Source organism: Spermophilus citellus (assembly GCF_964194105.1).
Source record: "Spermophilus citellus genome assembly, chromosome: 2".
Taxonomy (NCBI): Eukaryota; Metazoa; Chordata; class Mammalia; order Rodentia; family Sciuridae; genus Spermophilus; species Spermophilus citellus.
The window spans coordinates 65,235,665-65,256,185 of record NC_138183.1 but is presented as its reverse complement, the minus strand read 5'-3'; the positions used below and the strand labels follow the sequence as shown (position 1 = coordinate 65,256,185).

At 37.9% G+C, this 20,521-nt stretch overlaps 1 protein-coding gene across 2 annotated transcripts in view; it reads left to right on the top strand.

The window, feature by feature from the left end:
* The window catches only part of PDCD1LG2 (programmed cell death 1 ligand 2), a 61,052-nt gene extending 41,485 nt beyond the window's left edge, over positions 1-19,567 (top strand). For both annotated transcript variants that reach the window (XM_081279109.1, XM_081279108.1), the window contains exons 4-6: positions 228-497; positions 3,931-4,065; positions 19,135-19,567. In XM_081279109.1, the coding sequence (XP_081135235.1) occupies positions 228-497; positions 3,931-4,065; positions 19,135-19,148 (419 nt within the window). In that variant the 3' untranslated portion in view covers positions 19,149-19,567. The remainder of the gene's footprint in view (positions 1-227; positions 498-3,930; positions 4,066-19,134) is intronic.
* The last annotated feature ends 954 nt before the right edge of the window (positions 19,568-20,521 follow it).

The following is a 20,521-nucleotide window of genomic DNA, read 5'->3' as shown; positions in this document are numbered from 1 at the left end:
CAAATGATAGTTCCATTCCTAGTTTTTTAGGGGAAAAAAAACCTGCTTTCCAGTGCAGTTATACCAATTTGCAGTCCCACCAATAGTGTGTGAGTGTACCAAGAATAAAAGTGAAAATATTATTAGTTAATATTAATAGAATTAATTTTATTCATTTCACATGGTATTGGGTACACACCTCTACAGAAATAAGAAATGAAAGACATTTCTTTTTCATTATTGTCCAGCTTCCTACAAGAAAATAGATACTGGCATCCTTAAGGTCACAGGGACAGATGAGGTGGAACTCACATGCCAGGCCAGAGGTTATCCCCTAGCAGAAGTGTCCTGGTCAAATGTCAGTGTTCCTGCCAACACCAGCTATACCAGGACCCCTGAAGGCTTCTACCAAGTCACTAGTGTTCTGCGCCTAAAGCCACAGCCTGGCAGAAACTTCAGCTGCATATTCTGGAATGCTAAGATGAAAGAACTTACTTCAGCCATCATTGACCCTCAAGGTAAGAGCTGCCCTGGCCCCACCTCCTAGTTCTATCAGTCAGAGTTCAAGCAAGAACAAGGTGGCATACTCAAAGTAAGTCATTTGAGGAGGGTATAATAAAAGGACTGTTTATGAAGGTGTGATCAGAATTTAGGAAAACTACAAAGGACATAGGGCATCAATATTGAGGGAACTGTTACAACTGTTGGAGAAGCTACTGGAACCAGGAGGATACAGCTGTAGGAACAGCATCACTTAGGAGATGTAACCTTCAGAAGAGGGAGACTGCCAGCTGCAGTGACTACAAAGGGCAGAAGCTGGAAGAATGTCACTCCAACCTTGTTCTCCTCCCACCTCCAATTTCCTACCAGTGCCTCCCATTGACTGAACCCATTGTTCCCTATTGAGAACAATGGAGTCTACTGATGGCTTCCATAAAGGTCAGCCGTACCAGGTCTCAGAGCAGAGTATTGAAATGGAGAGGATGGATGTGGACAAGAATTAGAAAATACCTCGTCCCATAGCTAGACTAAATGAAAAGCAGAGTGCATTGCCTTTAATAATAATTGTTCAATCAATGTTGGGTTGATGGGTTCGAGACTTAGTTTTTGTCCCATCATCTCAACTACCAGACTATATAGGAAGTCAGATCAAGACAGCCAAATGATGTCCCAAATTGTGGCACAAATACCAGCAACAAAACACAAAATTCACAATCCTCCAACAGGTGCCTTGCTTCTTTTTCTCAAAGCTATTTTCAAGTTGTCTTATGACTGTTCCCTTTCTACTCATTCTTATAAATCGAGCTGCTCACTGATGGTTTCTGTGAACCACCACAAGCTTCTCCAGAAGTCAATGAATAAGACAAACACAGAAATGAGAGCATGTGAGGTGTGCCTGAAACTCTAGCACGAATGACTAAACATCCTAACTTTCAATCAGAAGTTAGGGAGGAATGAATTCATAGGATTTCTTGTGTAGCCAGTTATTGTATATTCCTTGGAAATGTAACAGGACTTCAGCACAGGAAATGACTATTAAAAGACCTTTGTGGGACAGGCAGAAAAGTCAAGACAGAATTTCAAATGTTGAAAACTTGAACATACTACTTAGTCACCTTAGAAATTAGTTTCTCAGGTGTAGAATGAGGGTAAATAATGGTGGATACCTCAAAAGGTTATCATGATGATTTAAGGAAGTATCTTGGAAAGGGCTTAGCACTCAGAAAGGGAGGAAACAGTTGAAAAAACATGGCACCTCTAGCAAGATTATGACTTCCTTATGAATGCATGGGACTGGGGTAAAACAAGACAAACATTTTTGCCACTGCACCATTATATCATTGCTAAAGAATTTTCAATTATTATAAAACAATCTAGAAATATATATCTTAGGACACAGCCTAAGCTGCTATAATGAAGAGAACCAAAAATACAGAAACTCAAACAAGGCAGAAATATATTTCTCCCCATGCAATATTCTGAGATAGAAGGTAGTTCAGAGCAGCTAATCAACTATATTCCATAAATCCATTCAAAGATCTGGGTTATTTCCACCCTGTTGCTCCTCCATTCTCAAGAATGTTGAATTGTCAAAGCAGAGTCACTGCCAAATCTGTGTTTCTATCCTCAAAAAGGAAAAAGAATGGAGATATATCCAATATTTTAAGGCTGAGATCCAGAAGACCACTCCTCTGTTTGAACTTATCTTACTTCAGTGGGTACCGGAAATGCTGTCTCTGAGAAGCTATGTGTTCAGATAATGCACTAATACTAAGGAAGAAAGATAGGATGGTCTAAAGGGATAACCCTCAGTCTACCACAAGGTAACTAATAGCTAGGAAAAAAATAGGTGGACTAGACACACAATTTGGCCTGACAATTTTTATAGACATGTAAATACACATGGTTGGTGCTACAGTGCAGACAATTCAGAGGTGACTTAGATAAGGCCTTTATCCTCCAAATACTTAGAGTCCAAGTAGATGATGTCCTAGCATGTTCAATTTTGCAAAGTCTTTAGAAATGAGTAGAGTTTCTGCATGTGCAAGGGACTCTGAGGGAACCTGCCCAGGCAATGAGCAGGGACCTTTTCCATTGTGGGGACAATGAGGAGCCCAGTCTTCTTACTTGCAATGTTAAATGCAGCAAGTGCCTCATAAGCACTTCCTAGACGTGAAGAAGATTATAGTCAATATGCATTATACAACATTGCTTATCCAAACAGGTTCTTTATCCTTTTCTTTCTTAACTCTCACTGTCGTATGTTGGATGGGGATGGTATCTGAGAGGCCTGAGCTCTGGGTCAGACATGGCTGGATATGCAACCCTGGCTCTGTTACCGACTTGGAAGTGAAGACCGCAGCTGGGTTATTAGGCATCTCTGAGGCTCCTTCAACTAAAATGACAGTCTTAGGACTAAATAATGTCTAATCCCTTCTCAGCTAAAACAATCTATGGTTTTCAGATGATACTTTGTCAGGACAGGGAAGGAAGAGGTAGGAGGGAGGCAGGTGGCAGGACTGAGCCCTTTCTCCTGAACAGTTTTGTCCAGTTTTTCCTGGATGAAACTGTTATGTTATTCTGTGTAAATTGCTCCATGAGACAAAACTCAGACTTTTGAAAATGACACAACCTAACTTGGTAGCCTTTCATCTCCCTACTGTGAATACTCCTGCAGTCCTGTCCTTTATCCATCTGAGACCCCCGTTCTAACCTGTAGCTACCCAGAGCTCTCCCTCACAAGGCTTTCCACAGTGCTCTTCTCATCTCCTCCTTTACTAAGTTGATGTCTTCCTCGGTTCCATGATCTTGATTAGCCAAGACAAGGGTCATTCCTAGTCATTGTACTAAGGCAGGAATCACCAAATTTACTAAATTACCACTGCCTAGGATGTTCTACTCTTTCAAAAGGATCTTGATAATCCTTGAAATTGAGCAATGGTAGAGATTCTAAGCACTTGAATGCTTGTTAGTGTGTGTGTAAGGGGGGGAGGCGGGTAGAGATATTTTTGGACTGAGGGACTTTCCCACCAGAAAGAGGGAGGAAGGGTGATGATGAGAAAGGAAAGGAGGAAAGAGAAGGAAGAGAGGGAGAAAAAAAAAATAAAAAGGAAGTTGGTGGTTGGTTGATTGATAGATAGACAATAGGTATATCAGAGTGGCAGAAAGCATGGAGTCTGGAAGCAGACAGCCCAGGTTGTACCTCCGCTAAGTCATTTGGTGTCTACCTTTGGGAAAATTCTCAGCCTTTCATCACTAGTAAAATTACAGTTAAGCCTGCCTTATAGTGTTTTCATGAAGATACATGAGCTGAGATGTACAGAGCATTTACAGTAACTGAGTAAAGGCTCAACACAGTGGCTGTGTTGGTTAAAACTCACTCATATGGACAACTTGGTGTCTATTTCTGAACTGCCATGTAATAAGATTCTGGTTCTTTCCTTTACCCAGGTCAGATGAAACCCAACATCCCTACTACTTCTCTGCTGTTCATTCTCATCCCTTCCTGCATCATTATTTTAATTTTCATAGTCACAATGATAGCCATGAGAAAACTACTCTGCCAAAAGCTGTATTCTAGAAAAGGTAAGTTTAATTTACAGTAATCAAGTGGGCTGGGAAGTCTGCACGAAATCCAATCAAGACAGGGCTTTGAGTTCATCCTGATGATTTTTTTCCCCTACAAAAAAAATAGCTCTAACCGACGTGATTCTGCAATCTGCATTTGGGGTAAAATTGGGGGTTCATAACCCACTTCAATCTAATGTATGAAGTATGATATGTCAAGAGCTTTGTAATGTTGTGAACAACCAATAAAAAAAAAAAAAGAAAAAAAAATAGCTCTAGTCGTCAGTGAGGTAAATTCCATACACTGAGCTTTTTAAAGAGAAAGTTTTGTTCCCATAGCTAACATGCTAGGTTTTATTCTTGGAGCTAAAAACTTTCATCAGACTGATGAGAGTAATGCCATTTTGGCAATGCAGACAGCAGCGTGATCAGATGCAGGTGAGAGGTAGAGGTGTCCAGGAGTCTTTCTGAAGATTCATTCAGTTTTATACCTCTTTTCCCCATCCTGGGCTTGAGCCAGGTTAAAACTTTCCCCTGTCTCCCAGGAATCTGAATCCCCTGTCTGAGTAAAGGAAAAGAGAACCAATTGTGAGGCTATTTGAGGTGGTGAGTCTCAGCAGTTCCCCCTGGCATGCCTCCTTAACCCAGTGTGTTCTCACCAGCCCACTCCCATTCTTCTGTGCTGGCTGGCACAGGGCATGCTTGTAGTCTTTGAGCCCTGAACAGAGCATTTGTTACTCCTGCTTCTGTCCTTAGTGTGTCTGACCTTGGTTTCCTTGGTGTCCTTGTCCTGGCTGCAAAAATCCCAGGATGTACGCAGACCTGTCTGGCTATCCCTTCGTCAGCACCTAGTGAACTTCTCCCAAGATCTACACTGGCCTTGTCTATAGAAAAAGAAGTGACATACAAGAATGATTCTATAGGAATTTGGGGCAGCACTAGTGCAGGTGGTTGGGGAGGTTTTTAGTGACTGTTATTCTACATTTACTTCTGTATTCTCATCTGCCATGAAGAATATAAAAACCATCATCTATATTATCATATATCATGCTCTGTTAGTCCATTCTGCTACACATATTAACTTGAATGTGACCATAAAAACCCTCTAACTGTAGAATTCAAGAAACTGTTATCAAAAGAGAGAGAATGAAGAAAGAAAAAAGTGAGAGAGAAGAAAGAAAAGAGAGGGGAGAGAAAGAAGGACCAAGGAAGGAAGGAGGAGAGGGAAGGAGAGAGGGAGAAGGCAGACAACGAAAGTGGAAGGGAAAGGTGCTTCATGGCAAAAGAGGAAGAATTACAGTGTTTGTTCAATATATGTTTGACTTTTAAATAAAATAATTTTACAAATCTATGCTCTCAGAGGGCTGTGGCAGACGCAACTCACTAAAGTCTTACCTTCTGCCTTTCTTCTTTTGGTTCTCACATACATGACTCTTGTAAACAAGGTTCCAGGCCTGAGACCTGAGGACCCTTTAGTCACTTCTATTCTGGTTATCTTTGACGGAATGGAATAGAGTCACACTCAAAGACAGAGCATGGTATCACCTCTGTCTTGAAAATTACTGAGGATATCAGTAGCTCAGAGTTACCGGAATATAAGACTCAACTGTGATTGAGAAAGCTTTGTTACTAATAAGAGTTAAGTGACCAAATTTGTTAACATTCCTTTTTATTTTTTTATTTTTTTTTAAAGAGAGAGTGAGAGGGGGGGGAGAGAGAGAGAGAGAGAGAGAGAGAGAGAGAGAGAGAGAAAGAATTTTTAATATTTATTTTTTAGTTATCGGCGGACACAGCATCTTTGTTTGTATGTGGTGCTGAGGATCGAACCCGGGCCACGCTGCATGCCAGGTGAGCATGCTACCGCTTGAGCCACATCCTCAGCCCATTAACATTCCTTTTTAATGAACCAGAGGGAAATCATGGTTGTCCATCTAATAACACCCCTTCCTATCTAGCTCATTTGCATTCAGATCTGCTTTCTTGTATGGAAGATACATGGATACATGTAGAAATGTGTCTGGCATGCACACAACCTTGAGTGCCATGAACTAGAGCAAAGAACTGTAGGTTCTGTGGATAGATTTTCTAACCAGAGTCAGAAAGCTAGGCGGATCTGGCACTGTCATTTATTGGCCCTACAACCTTAAACAAATCACTCAACTTTGAGATGGTCTTTCTTTTATTTATTTATTTTTCTTTTGGTATTGGAGATTGCACCCAAGGATGCTCTATCACTGAGCTACATCCCTCACCCCTTTTTTAAATGCTTTTATTAGTACATTATAGTTATAAGTAATAACTGGGCTCACTTTGACATAATCATATGCATGGAATTTAATTTGTCCCATTTTAGTTCCCAATATTTTCTCTTTCCCTCCTCTTCCCCTCTCTCTTATTCCCTTTCCTCTACTCTACTGGTCTTCCTTTTATTTTTAATTTATTTATTTTCAACTTGGTGCTTTATAAACATAAAGTTGTAATTCACGGTGGCATATATATACATAGTGTAATTTTGTTAAATTTGTTCCACAATTCCCAGTCAGTTATTTATTTACTTACTTACTTTTACTTTTTTAATATTTATTTATTTATTTATTTATTTATTTATTTAAGACAGGGGCTTGCTAAGTTGCCCAGGCTGACCTGCAACTGGCAATCTTCCTTCCTCAGCCTCCCAAATCATTGTGATTAAAAGTGCACTCCACCACGACTAGCTTGAGATGGTCTCTCTACGTGTAAATGGGAAGCAGCAAAAGAAGGAACATTTATAGCTTTTTAACACAACCTCACTGCCACATATGTGTTCAACCTGGACCACAGCAGAATTCTCCTAACTGATCTCCATGCATCTAATTCTGACACCTCCTTAATGATCTGTTCTTCCTTTCTAGATGAGAATAAACTAGAATAGGCTTTAATAAAAGTCTACCATTCTAATTTGCTCAACCTCTTCAATGACTTCTCTTTGCTCACTGGATGAAGTCCCAATGAGCCCTGGGCATCTAACTCATATCTCCAGCTTTGACTACAGCACCATCACCCGCCCTTCTTGCCCAAGCTCTCACCATAGAAGATTTTCTAGACCTCAGAGGCACCCCACTGTCAATTCTGAACTTTCTTTTATAATGTCCTCTGTTCTTAAAATGCCTTCTTCTTGTCTACCTCAGTTATAATTATCCTTTAAATTTCAGCTGTCACTTCATCAGTCTCCCAGTTCTACCCCCTTGCCACACCTATTAAATTAAATCCTCTTGTCGTATGCTTCCATAACACTGACTTCTTCTTTCAATACACTCAGCCCAGAAGTAAATGTCTAGAACCTGCTTATAATAGCTTTGGCTACAAATGCATTGCATTCTTTTTAGTTTTCTAATGAATCCCTCAAGCACCCACTTGCTCATCTTAGCAAGAAGATCAATGTCTCACCCCACACATACAGTATGCATTTCTCCACCTCCCACAAACTATCAGGAAGCCTTCTCAGTTTACAGGGACAGTGCTCTTTCCAAAGAGGCAGAAAACCTACTGGAGAGCTAGGTCAGTCCACCAGAGAACCCTAATTTTGAGCTGTTTATGACTCTACTCTTGCTGTACAGAATTTTTGTTCTCTTCTGATGTCTCCTTCCACTGCAAAAAGGTACCCTTGCAGGTCTAGATTCCCATGCAGACATGATGATACCAGATTACAATTTCTATGGCTCACCCTCATATGTTTTACCATTGGTCCCAAAGCAATACCCTCATGGGCTAGAGAGGCAGGGGAGGCTTCCTACCTTAACCATAGCTGTGCACAGCCAGCCTCTTCCACACTTGTCATGTTGAACATGAGACACTTGTTCTCACTTCCTTCTCTTGAGTGCCTCTTAGGGCCATTATTGTCCTAAACTTATTAATCCTTTGAAGACTAAAGTTGATAGGTAGTAGTCTCAGTTTCTTTCTTTCTAGAAGGCTCCTTGGCTCTTAAACAGATTTAGCTATCCATGCCTCACCACCAACTCTGCACACTAAGGTGGATTGGGAGGGCAGCAATTGTTGGTCCATAAAATATCCTATTTACCATTTCCTCCTAAGATAACCATTAAGGGCCCCAGGTGATCTGTTGAGTTCCAGAGAAGAAGCTAACAATTTCTGTTGCAAAAGTAATGTCAAGTTCTGCTTTCAGCTAGTCCTTAAGTTTCATGAATACAGGGACTGTGTTCCTCTCATTCACCAATATGTGCCCAGTTTTTAAAGCATTATCTGACTTATTTAATATTTTAATAAAATTGTAAACATTGAACCTACTATATGCTGATGAATATGCCAGACCTGTCCTATCCAATATAATGACTATTTAAATTTAAATAAAAATTCAATTCATTAATTATATTTTAATTACTCACACATTGTTACTGCTCAAGAGCCACTTGCAGCCAGTGGCTACCATATTTGACACTGCAGATATGCAAAATTACATCACAGCATAAAGTTATTAGATGGCACTCAGACTCTTTACAAACTTCTTTTTACTTAATCCCACCAAAATTTCTTGAGATAGAGGTGGTGTCTTTACTTTACAGATGAAGGAACTAAGGCTCAGAAAGGTTATCTGACATCCTACAGTCATCTGGCTTGTATGTGAACACAGGTCCACAAGTGTGACTCTAAAACCTGTAGATTTTTTTTGAAAAAAATAAAAATTGGCTCAGTCTAAATAGCATTATCTTTGGGCAATTGAAAACAAAAGCAAATTCTCAATCCAAAAGATTTGAGTGACTTTATCATTGATTTGTTGAGCTAATAACAAGCCAAGTTAGAATCCAGAAAGGCCACCTGCTATAGAATCTAGATCTCTGGAACAAGTATCCAGATCTTGAAAAGTGTTTCTCAAACTCTGTTGAAGGATTAGTTTGTTTTAATTTCCAATATGTTGATATTTTATAATAAGCACTTACTAAAAAATGTAATGGAAAGAACAAAAGCATAAAACAGTAAACCTTATTTTTATTAGACGCAACAAATATTAAATTTCAAAAAATGCCATCAGAGAAAATAATAAAAGAATTATTCCAAAAGTTTCTAAATGTTTACACTCAATTTCTATGTTTATCATAGACTGATAACAGTTTGCCCATACTAGCCTATAGACCAGACTCTGAGTGGCACCACCTGGAAGACTGAGCCAGAGCTTTACAGGAAGCTATACCAAAAGCCACAGCTGCTGGTTTATGGTTGCCATAGACCCACAGAGAATAGTGGCACTGACCTGTGGCATTAAAGAGGCCTCCAATGAAAATGTCAGCATTCAAGATCAATTCTTCTGGGGTAACCTTTCAAATGCAAACATTAGGGGAGGCTACAATGCTGGGTAGAGTCCCTCAAATTCTGAGCAAGATCAGGATGGTTATGATGGAATTACTAAAAACCTGGTGAACAGAGCAAAAGCAGAAGCAGTGATGGAATTCAGGAACCCAGGCAAGGGCAAGAGTTGAGCATCAAGCCCTAGAAGGGAATCAGAATGGAAGCGACATGTAAAATCAGGGGAAGAAATGAAAGCAGGGGATTTAGTGGTGAGCAACGAACTTGTGCTTTTGCTATATTAGTCACTTTAAATCATCAGTCATTTACATCTTACTTCAAATTAAGCAACCATACATTCTGCTCTGTGCCAGGGAAGAAAGGCAGGAAGTGGCAGTTAAGATAGAAGGAAGGGAGAGAATATTCTAGAACCTGACATTTCTTGGATTATATACAAAATTTGCAGCCCCTCATCATCTAAGTGCCTGGGAGAATCCAAGGGCAAACAAAGGAATAGAAACTGAACTATTTTTTTTGTTGTTGTTGTTCAGAGTCCTGGCCTAAAGTCCAGATTTTACATTATGTATTACCCAGTCTGAGGTCCCAAACCACAGTGGACATCTGGAACTCTATATATGGATTTACTTTCGTTCTGCCATAGTTTAATCTATAAACAGAATAATTTTCTCATTTTTGCAGGGCTGCAAAAGCCCAATATAATATTTACTTGGAGGACTCAATGGAGAGGGTTTAGATATTTTATTAATCACATGGTGTTCCTCAGCAGTAGCAGGTTGGGACAAAATCAGAGACCACAGCACCAACCAATGTTGCCCTCTTTGATTCCCACCTAAAGATTGGAGACAAAAAAGTGGCCAGTTTCCCTTCTCCTTACTTTCCTTATCACATTCTTCGAAGTCCTTCATATCTGATCACTAGGAACAACAGCCTTCCTAAGTACTGACTGCAATTCCTTCAGCTGCTTATTATAGGGAAGAAATGTTGAAAGGCCTGAGAGCAGAGATGGTCAACTCAGATGCCCATTGGGGCTGGGCAGGTGATGAAATGAATGCAAAGGATCTGGTACAATCAGGTAGGGAGTAGTGGGGACTCCTGCCATCTGGAGAACATATGGCCTGTCGTTTCTAAGATGAAAATCCAGACATGTTTACATAAAATCTGTTATTCATTAAGTGCTGGCTGAAAATATTTTAAACCAAACAAGCCAAATTAAACATGCCCATAGACTAATATGGCTTATGGGTGATCACTTTGCAACCTCAATCCTAAAGAGAGAATGCTACCATAAAAGGGGCTTAGAATCTGAGCAATTAGGAAAGAAATTTCTCTATCTGAGGAATCAGGGAACACACAAGGGTATATTAAATATCCTAAATGTCTTAAACCATAGACTGCCACATGATCTAAATATCGCACTATTAGAGAATACCTTCATTGGGTAAACAGGGTACCAAGCATATTTAACAAATACTATTCCTTATAAACAGAAAAATCTCAGACCTTCTTTTAATGGCATCTGAAATTCAAAATAAGGTAACTATCTTGATTAAAAGCCAAATTTTTAAAAAAGAGAATATTTCCCTTTTCCCCAATTACATACAGTCATACTCTCTCCCATCTGGCAGAGGTAGAGAGTGAAAATGAGGGACATGAGACATTGATGTTCTTCTCTCTGCCTCTCCCTCTCCCTGGCATTTATCTGAGAAGATGTGACATAAGATTAGGAGGTTAGGGCTACTTAGATATATGTCATAGAAAATGTTCACATGTATGCCCAAGGAGATGCAAATAGAAAGGTTCTTGGTACCATTGCTTACAATTTCAGCAAATTGGAAACAATCAAATATGTATCAATAGAATAGATAAATAGGATTACTTAACTAAGCTGTAATTGAAGTGGAAGAACCAAAACCTAGGTGTATTTTTAGATAAATATGTCTAAACCATATAATTTTTAATATATATAATATATAATACATATTATATATTGTATATATTTTAGTTGTAGATGGACATGATATCTTATTTGTTTTTATTTTTATATGATACTGGGGATCAAACCCAGTGCCTCACACATGCTAGGCAAGTGCTCTACCACTGAGCCATAATCCTGGCCCCTAAACAATGTAATTTTGAGAGGAAAGACAGATCACAGAAAGATACAGATAATATAATCACTATTATATAAAGAGTTTAAAAAAACACAGATAATTCTTCAGTAGTTTTTATGGGAAATATTAATATGAATTAAAAATTAAACACCAGCATAGCAATGATGAACACCAAATTCAACCTCATTTTAAAATTTTTATTGGTGCATTGTAATTTATACATATAATGGGGGTTCATGTGACATAGTCATACATGCACATAAAATAATTTGGTCAATTTCATTCCTCAGTATTTCCCTTTCCCTCCCCTCCTTCCTCCCCCTGTTTCCCTTCCTCTGCTCTACCAGTTTGCCTTCTATTTCCATGAGATCCACCTTTTTCCCCCTCTTTTCTCTGTAGCTTCCACATATGAGAGAAAAACGTAGGACTCTTGACTATGAATCTGGTAGTTTTAAGAAATTCATTTCTTAAACTGCATATACAGGTGGGTATACAGATATCCACTATATTATTCTCTTTTTGTTTTATTCCTGAAATATTTACTTTTATCTTTAAAAGTGCTTATAGTCAAATATGGTGGAGCACACCTGTAATCCCCACTACCTGGGATATTTGAAGCAAAAGGTTCACAAGTTTAAGAGCAATCTGAACAATTTAGCAAGACCCTGCCGCAAAACAAAATAAAAAGGGACTGGAGGTGTAGTTCAGTGATGGAGTGACCCTGTGTTTAATCCCCATACTAGAGGGATAAAAAGTGCTCATGATTCAAATTCAGGAGATTTAGATTTGAATTTTTCTGTGAGCTGGCTACAGAACCATAGGTAAAATCTATTGCCTCTCTAGATTTTAGTTTTGTCATCTGTAAATTGAGAAATTGGGACCAAATCCAGAAAGGTAAATAGACCTTATCTCAGGCCAAGGATGCTTGAAACAAAAATGAGGATGGTGTGATGGACCACTTCTAGGTGAGGAGTATGGTGATGGATGAATGACATTGCCTTAGGTTTGGGACCAGAATAAGTCATGGGGTATAGCAATGAGTTGGTATTCTTTTCTTCAAAGATAACTATGTGCGTATTTATCAGTATTTTCATTCTCGTCGTGTACATACATATTTTAACACTTATCTAATACATTATTTTGTGTTCTATATTGTTTCAGTTGCATTCAGTTATTTTCTGATTAGCCTAAGTCTTTGCAATCCTGTTTAGATATGCATACAATTCATATATTGATTAATGATCAGCAATGATAGAAAAAAATGGCTCGCTTTTATTCAGAGTAATATTTTATGGTTTTTGTCAAGACAAATACCAATGTGTTAGATTTACTAGATACTTTTTAAGTTCCTGTTATATTATTCACCAGTTATTAACTCTTTAGCAAGAACTAATTTAGCATTTTGGCTAATATCTCCTGGGAAAGAAAAGGAACAGGATATGAAGATAATGATTTTGAGAAGAGGTTAAGTCTGGACACTAGTATTTGAATAACCAGGAAACTGGTGTCTGTTTTTAGTTTTTGTCAAGGGCACCCCGTAGAAATGGTGTCAATAGTGGGTTGAGGTGATGGGGAAGAGAAGGACAGAGGGAGAGAGACAGATTGACTGATTCATTTTAAAAAACTGGTTCACAGATTGTGGAGGTTGGCAAGTTTGAAATCTGTACGCTGGGCCAGCAAGCTGGAAACTCAGGCAAAATCTTCATGTTATAGTCTCAAGGCAGAATCCTTCTTCTGTAGGAAATCTGTTTTTGTTGTGAAGGCATTCAACTGATTGAATGAAGCACCTGTGTTGTGGAATGTAATCTGCGTTAATTAAGAAGAGTTTAAAAATAAAAACTAGCTGATGGTAAATGTTAATCACAGCTACAAACTTTCATAATGACATCTAGACTAGCATTTGACCAGAGAACTGGACTCCGTGACACCAAAATTAGGCAAGAGATGGGAGATGGGAAGTTGTGGGGTAGCAATCTAGGCCTCACCGTTAGCTAGAGAAAGTTGCCTTTTTAGACCTTTAACATTGCACAAGCCTTTTTAAAGTTAAATAACCATCTATTATCTGGTCACTGTAATTGTCTAACGGGCAACTGTCTAATACCTGCTCATGCATGAACCTGCCACTCCAGATTTGCATGCAGATTGTTTGGGGTTTCATTTAGTTCAGCAGAATTTTTTTCTCACTGTCTCTCAGACTCTGTTTTTAGTTTTAGTCAAGGGCAATAATAAAACCTCTGTCATTCCAGAATCTACTATGTATTTCAAAAAATGAACATCTGAGTAAATCTAGAGGGGAAGAAAACTTGTAATCAAAAGGATTTGACAAAATCAAACCAAAATTTTGAAAATTATTTCTCAATAAAATGGAATCTTGAGATAGTTTGACTTCTCAAATATTTTATTTTCTTTGACAACATCTAATGAGGATTTTAATTTTTTATAGAAAGTTTGGGGAAGAACCCTTAAGGGAGAGTCAGCACACCACTGCCAGATCCAATCCCACCAAACCTTGTTTTCGTTATCATGTCAGATTCTTCTCCATTTAGATGGACCAGATCTAAATTTCTTCCCAAGATTTTTCAGTCCTTTTGACAGACACATTTTCCTAAGTCAACTTCATCTATACCCCTCAACAAAAACTTTCCTCAATTCAAGCTGTCCCCACCGCTTCTACCATCGCCATCCTTACTCCTTCCCTTGCCAAACTCATTCCCACCTCTGCTTTTGCCCATATTGGCTCTGCTGCCTGGAATGCCTTCCATGATCCTCTTGCTTACCCGAATTCAAACTTCTTGCAGGGTCAACTTTAAGATACCATAATAATTAACTTTATGTTTACAATGCCAGGCTACTGTTCTAACTACTTTGGAGATACTAACTCACTTAATCATTTTGGCAACTGCTTAGGTACATACTCCTCCACCTCCACTTTATAGATGTCAAAATGAAACACAAAGAGGTTAAATAATTTGCCCAAGGTCTAGTAAATACTAGGCCCAGCAAATTGACCCAAATACTCAAGTGCAGAAACCACACCTACCCACCACATTATCTTCCCTTGCTTAATCTATAAGACGGTCTCCCAGCTCATGCCTCTACCTTGAACACACAGACTAGCCCACTCTCAAGCACATGATTACAGCATTATTTTCTGGCTATAACCACGTTTCTATATTTTATGTTTATTTGGCCAGTGTAATGAAGTGAGATAGTGGTGTTAATGCAGCTATCTAAGTTTGATATTTTCCCATTATCCCTTTGCTGTGTATCTTATGATCTATTCTGCAAAAATTTTAAAGATGACTGACTTTGACCGAATTTGGCTCACTACTATATATATTTTTTCTGAGTATAAAAATGAAAAAGAATGAGGGAAAGGGGAAATACTGAGGAACAATATTGACCAAATTGTATTGTTATATTCATGTGCATGCATGAATATGTTACAAGGAATCCTACAATTATATATAATTATAATACACAAATAAAAATAAGGAAAATAAAATAAAGAAAAAAATAAAAATTATGAAGAATATTAAAATAATGTACAGGGCTGGGGTTGTGGCTCAGTGGCAGAGCACTTACCTAGCATGTATGAGGCACTGGCTTCAATCCTCAGCACCACATATAAATAAATGAATAATATTAAATTTCATCAACAACTAAAAATAATATTTAAAATAATATATGATGTATTTTCCAGAAATTGCCACAGCTAATATTGTGATATTGTTTAGGCCTTGCCAGATGTAGACTCTCAATCTCCCATACCCATTCTCTGCAACTCAGCTCAACTTGACCATTAAATCCTCCATTGTGAGGAAGTGTTCACTTCCAGGCTGCCTGAGAGTCATTCTCTACCCTCATATTCTGATTCAGCATCATCTTGAGAGATGGGTTCTTAGAACTTGTCCTGGGCATGTCCATCGCACATACTTCTGACAGACTTTTATTTAGGTGAATGTTCTCCCTTCCCACTAAAGAAAGGAAGGGCTTACTAATTTTACTTTACAGGTCAGCAACTAAAGCCAGATCTGTCACAGGTCAGCAACTGAAGCCAGATCTGGTTATTGTGAGAGTGCCCAGCAGGGCTCAGTTGCTCAGTGGTGTTTTCCACTCTGTGGTTCTATCCCTAACTTTCTAGGTAATTCTGGGAAAATTGCTTCATGTTCTTATTCTTATGGAAATCCACTCTCCTCAATTTCCCCAGATGGACCTTCAAGGCTTTTATTTTCATATTGTAAAGGGAAAAGTCTCAAATAAAACTAGAGATTGCCAAAGAGATAATTCATTCTCATCCTCCTCCATGGTGGGCATGGAGGTTGTTTGTGCTATTTCATCATTTCCTGCATCTCTTGCCTGTGTACATGATAGAACTGAACTTCCCTGCAATTGTAGTTATGTGGTTGTGTTACTTGCTTTGGTAAATTAAATGAAAGCACCTAAGAGCCACCATGTGCTCTGCTGGGTTTTTTTTTCCATCTGACTTAGTAACCTGAAATATTTGAGGTAATAATTGCTATATCAATCTCAGCCTCTTAGAAACTAAAAATTAGAAGAAAAACTTTGCTGACCTTCAGTTGACATGGAGCATGAGCATAAAATAAAACTTTGTTTATTAAATTGAGATTTTGGAGTTGTTTGTTACTGCAGCATAATCTCATATATCCTGACTGACACAACAGGGGAAAGCTAGAATCTTTACTCAATAAACTATATGTTGTCATTTAAAATTTCCTTCATGAAGAATAATAATGTAGGAAAATTCTTTCTATGTAATAAAAAGTACAGAAAGGTGGTATATAAAAATCTACTATATCATTTGTGTTCTATTAAAAGTGTTTACATGTTTACCTTACCACTTTCTCCAAAAAGAAGAAGGAAAACTATGAAAATGTCAAGAATTATTGTCTTTGGGATATAGAATCTTGTATGTTTTCTACTTTGTGAATTTTCTTCATACTTTAATACATTTAATACATTTTTAATGTCCCAACATATTCTATTTAAATACCCAGGGATGCCTCTTAGATAAAGAGAGATCTCCTACTCACCTCTCTATATCTCAGTAGTTAATACATTGTATAAGACTCTTCCTTAGGTTCCCTATCAACTCTAAAGAAGGCAAAGTTATACTTTCTTTTAAAGATACAAACCATGTCTTAGTTGTCTTGCAAAGATTTCTAGCACAGCTACATTAAAAAGATGAATATACTGCAAGGACATAAGAGATGAGGTGACTTGTACAAAATTATCTCAAAGCTTAGGGGATAGAATTGGATCTGCCACACAGGCCCTTTGAGTTCTCATCTGTGGTACAATGACCTTTGCATTTGTAGAAGTTATTTTTCATCTAACCTCACTTGTGCTGATTTTAGGCTTATGCCTTCTTACTCTGATGCAGACAAGTAGGCTGTCAAGCAGTAATACTTTAGGAGTCAATCCTTATGCCATAAATATGTATCATGGGTCTTTTTAAAAAGAGATTATTCTGGTCATCAAACCATGCTTTGTTAGAGCTTGTAGAGCCTGTAATCTAGCTTTCTTATTTTAGAAATAGTGATATTGGAACTAAGAAATAATAAGTGAATAACATAGTGATGGAAAAATAGATCCTGCAGTTCTCAGGATAGTGCTATTCTTTCATTTATTCTTTTGCTCACAAACCTGTACTAAGCATCTACAATTTGTAAGACTCTGTTTCAGGTAGTTCTTATGGAAATTATAAGAATGAATTAAGCATAATATCAGTCATCCAATATTCTTACAATCAAATATTAGAGATGATACTCAATAGACTATTCTCATTGGTATAATTTGGGCTAAAATTCAAATAAAAGGAGCCAGCTTTCTATATACCCCTGGCAAAAGGCCCAGTCTCTGTTTTTGTTTTGTTCTTCCACCTGGAACTATCTGCAACCTCAGCACTCTACCACCAGTGTTTCCTTTCCTCTTTCCTACTCCAGTAGTTCCCAATTGTTTTCTTTTTTTACAAAGTAAATTATGAGCATAAATCTTATAGGTAATGCAGATTTAAACAGTGGTAGAGGATACATAAGGAACTCAAACAACTCAACAATGGGAAGAATCTGACTTTAAAAATGGGCAAATAAACATATGAAAAAATGTTCAACATCACTTACCTCCAGGAAAATGCAAATCAAAACACAATGACATGTCACATCACTACAGTAAAAATGAATGACTCTTAACAAAAAAACGAAGTATAAGTACTGGCGAGGATGTGGAGAAAGGGAAACTCTTGCACCCTGTTGGTGAGAATATCAATTAGTAGAGCCATTATAGAAAATAGTATTCAGGTTCCTCAAAAATCTAGAAATAGAACTACCCTATTATCTATCAATTACTCTACTGTGTATATAGCTAAAGGAAAGGAAATGAGCATGGTGAAGAGATACCTGCACTGCCATGTTCACTGTAGCACTATTAACAATAGCCAAGGTATGAAATCCACTAATTTTCCATTGATGGATGACTGGATAAAGAAAATGTTCTGTAATAAGCAATGAAATCTTATACAGCCATAATGAATGAATCTTGTCATTTGTAGGGATATGGCTAGAACTGGAAGACATTACATTACATAAAATACGTCAGGCACAGAAAGACAAATAGTGCATATTCTCACATGTGGAAGCTAAAATAGTTCATCACATAGAAGTAGAGAGTAGAATAGTGGTTATTAGAGACTAATAATTATACAGGGAGATGGAAAGAGAATGTTTAATGGAAAAGGGATATGGTTGCATAGGAGAAATCATTTGTTCTATAGCACAGTTGTATACCTATGGTTGACAACAGTATTGTATGTTTTGAAATAGCTAGTAGAGAGGAGTTGAATATTCTCAAAGCAAAGAGATGATAAATATTGGGATATATTAATGGTAATGGGTATACTAATTACCCTGATCTGATCATTGTCCATTGTGTACAGTATTGAAAATCACACTGTACCCCACAAATATGTCATTATTATGAGTCAATTAAAATTTCTAAAAAATTTTAATTAAAAAAGTGATGAAATTGGAGTAGAATATAAATACCCTACTATATTTTTCTGCAAGAGTCTTGAGCTACCTTGTGCTTCTCAGAACATATTTGGAAAATCATGTAGCCCTCGTGTTACCCTTTTATTCCAAAGTCCACCTTATTTAGCCTCATAATCCTCAGAATTCCCTCCCCGCCCCCCACACACACATACACATCAAGAGACTTCAAGTGCCCTTTCCTTTCTGTTTAGACCATAGGGAAGAGGAGCAGAAGTCATTAGCAACCATCTACAATGTCATCATCCTGGGTCATGAACAGGGAGAGCGGGTGGAGAATGGATCTGCAGGAACTAATAAAAATATCTGGTGCAATAAGGAACTGTAAATGATTTTCAAGAGCAAGCCCCATGAAATGTGTTCCAGTATTACTGAAGTGTCTGGGACTCTTAGAATGGAGGGACAAGCTCCTACAATATATCTGGGAGGAGACTTGGACTAGGGCAGTGGTAGAAAGGATGGGATGAAAGGTTTTCAACCATGCTGGATCCAGACAGATGTGTGTTTTCTAAAGTAATTTCTTACTTCAGTCTATTATTGAGAGGTGATATATTTTTCTACTCAGGAATGTGTTTTGGTTTTTTTTCCTAATTGTGGACTTTTCTCCCTAGATCTGAACCTATAGTCTTAGGAGCTGGAATGATGATACCACATCTTCAAGAGTCTTCCAGAAACTGAACAAGGATCCCTTGGCAAGCAGAGTTTGCCATTTGCACTTTTCAAATATCTTTGGATCACCCAACACTTTAATCAAGAGCCTGCAGCAAGACTGGACAGCACCTAGCCATGGTGTACTTAGAGGAAGGAACTCAATAGCCCAGCCCTTCACTGCTTGGGGCTCTTGTCTCTGCAGCCTGTGGCTCTGAACAAACACTACTGCACTTTAGAAAGTTACTCCATGGAGGATAGGAAGGACAGCAGAACACAACAGACACTAGTATGGCAGTATGTAAAAAAGTGGATGTGTAACCGATGTGATTCTGCAATCTGTATACGGGGTAAAAATGGGAGTTCATAATCCGCTTGAATCAAATGTATGAAATATGATATGTCAAGAGCTTTGTAATGTTTTGAATAACTAATAATAAAAAAAAAATAATCTAAGAAAATCTAAATAAATCAAAAGATGTAAATGAAAAAAAAAAGAAAGAAAGAAAGTTACTCCATGGGAATCTGGCCCTTAGTGAGTGTCCTGAGGCTCCTTCTTGCTGCTAGACTGAAAGCAAAGAGAGTTACTTCCCCCTAACTTTCCAAAGCAAGTCAGAAGCAGATATGTGTGGAAATTTCCAGTTATAGAAAAAAAAAACAGATTGCCAGTGGTTATTTTTATCTATCACTTCCTCTGGAGACTGGAAGCTCACAGACAGGGCTTTGTACCAACTCAAGCCATAACTGGCATTCTTTATGGCTTCCCAGAATCTTGATAGTATTTGAAGTTGTTCTAATAATTAGAAAGCATTTAAGTATATATTAAGTACATAAATTATAGAGAAAAGGAATTGAGTCTTTTTTTTATTAAGGTCCAAATCACAAAATATTTTTTAGTCCAAATGGTAACGTGTAAAATGTTTTTTTTTAACTATATCTTCCCTTAAGAAAAATTTTCTTTAACCTTAGAAATAAATGGTATAAAGTAAAAATACTTAACAGGCAGAGACTTCAGATGAGTAGTAGTCAAAGCCCCAAACTAAGCCTCTTTTCCTGGTCCTTTGTCTAATTTTAAACTTAACCTCAGTTAAACTCAGTGCCTCAGTTTCCATGCTGTTGAAACAGTGGCGCTCTCTAGTTTGATGATCACTAGTATGGAAATCCTGTGGGTTCCCATCATGTTTCTTGAAGAGAAGAGTGACTGGTCTATACAACAGGTTATCTGTCTTATATTTGGTCTTTATGCTGGAGCCACAAAGCTCAGGGCATTAACTGATCCATGAACTGTCCAAATGTGTACATGAACTAGTATAACAGTCTCAGGTTAGCAGGTCTAAAACACAATCTTTA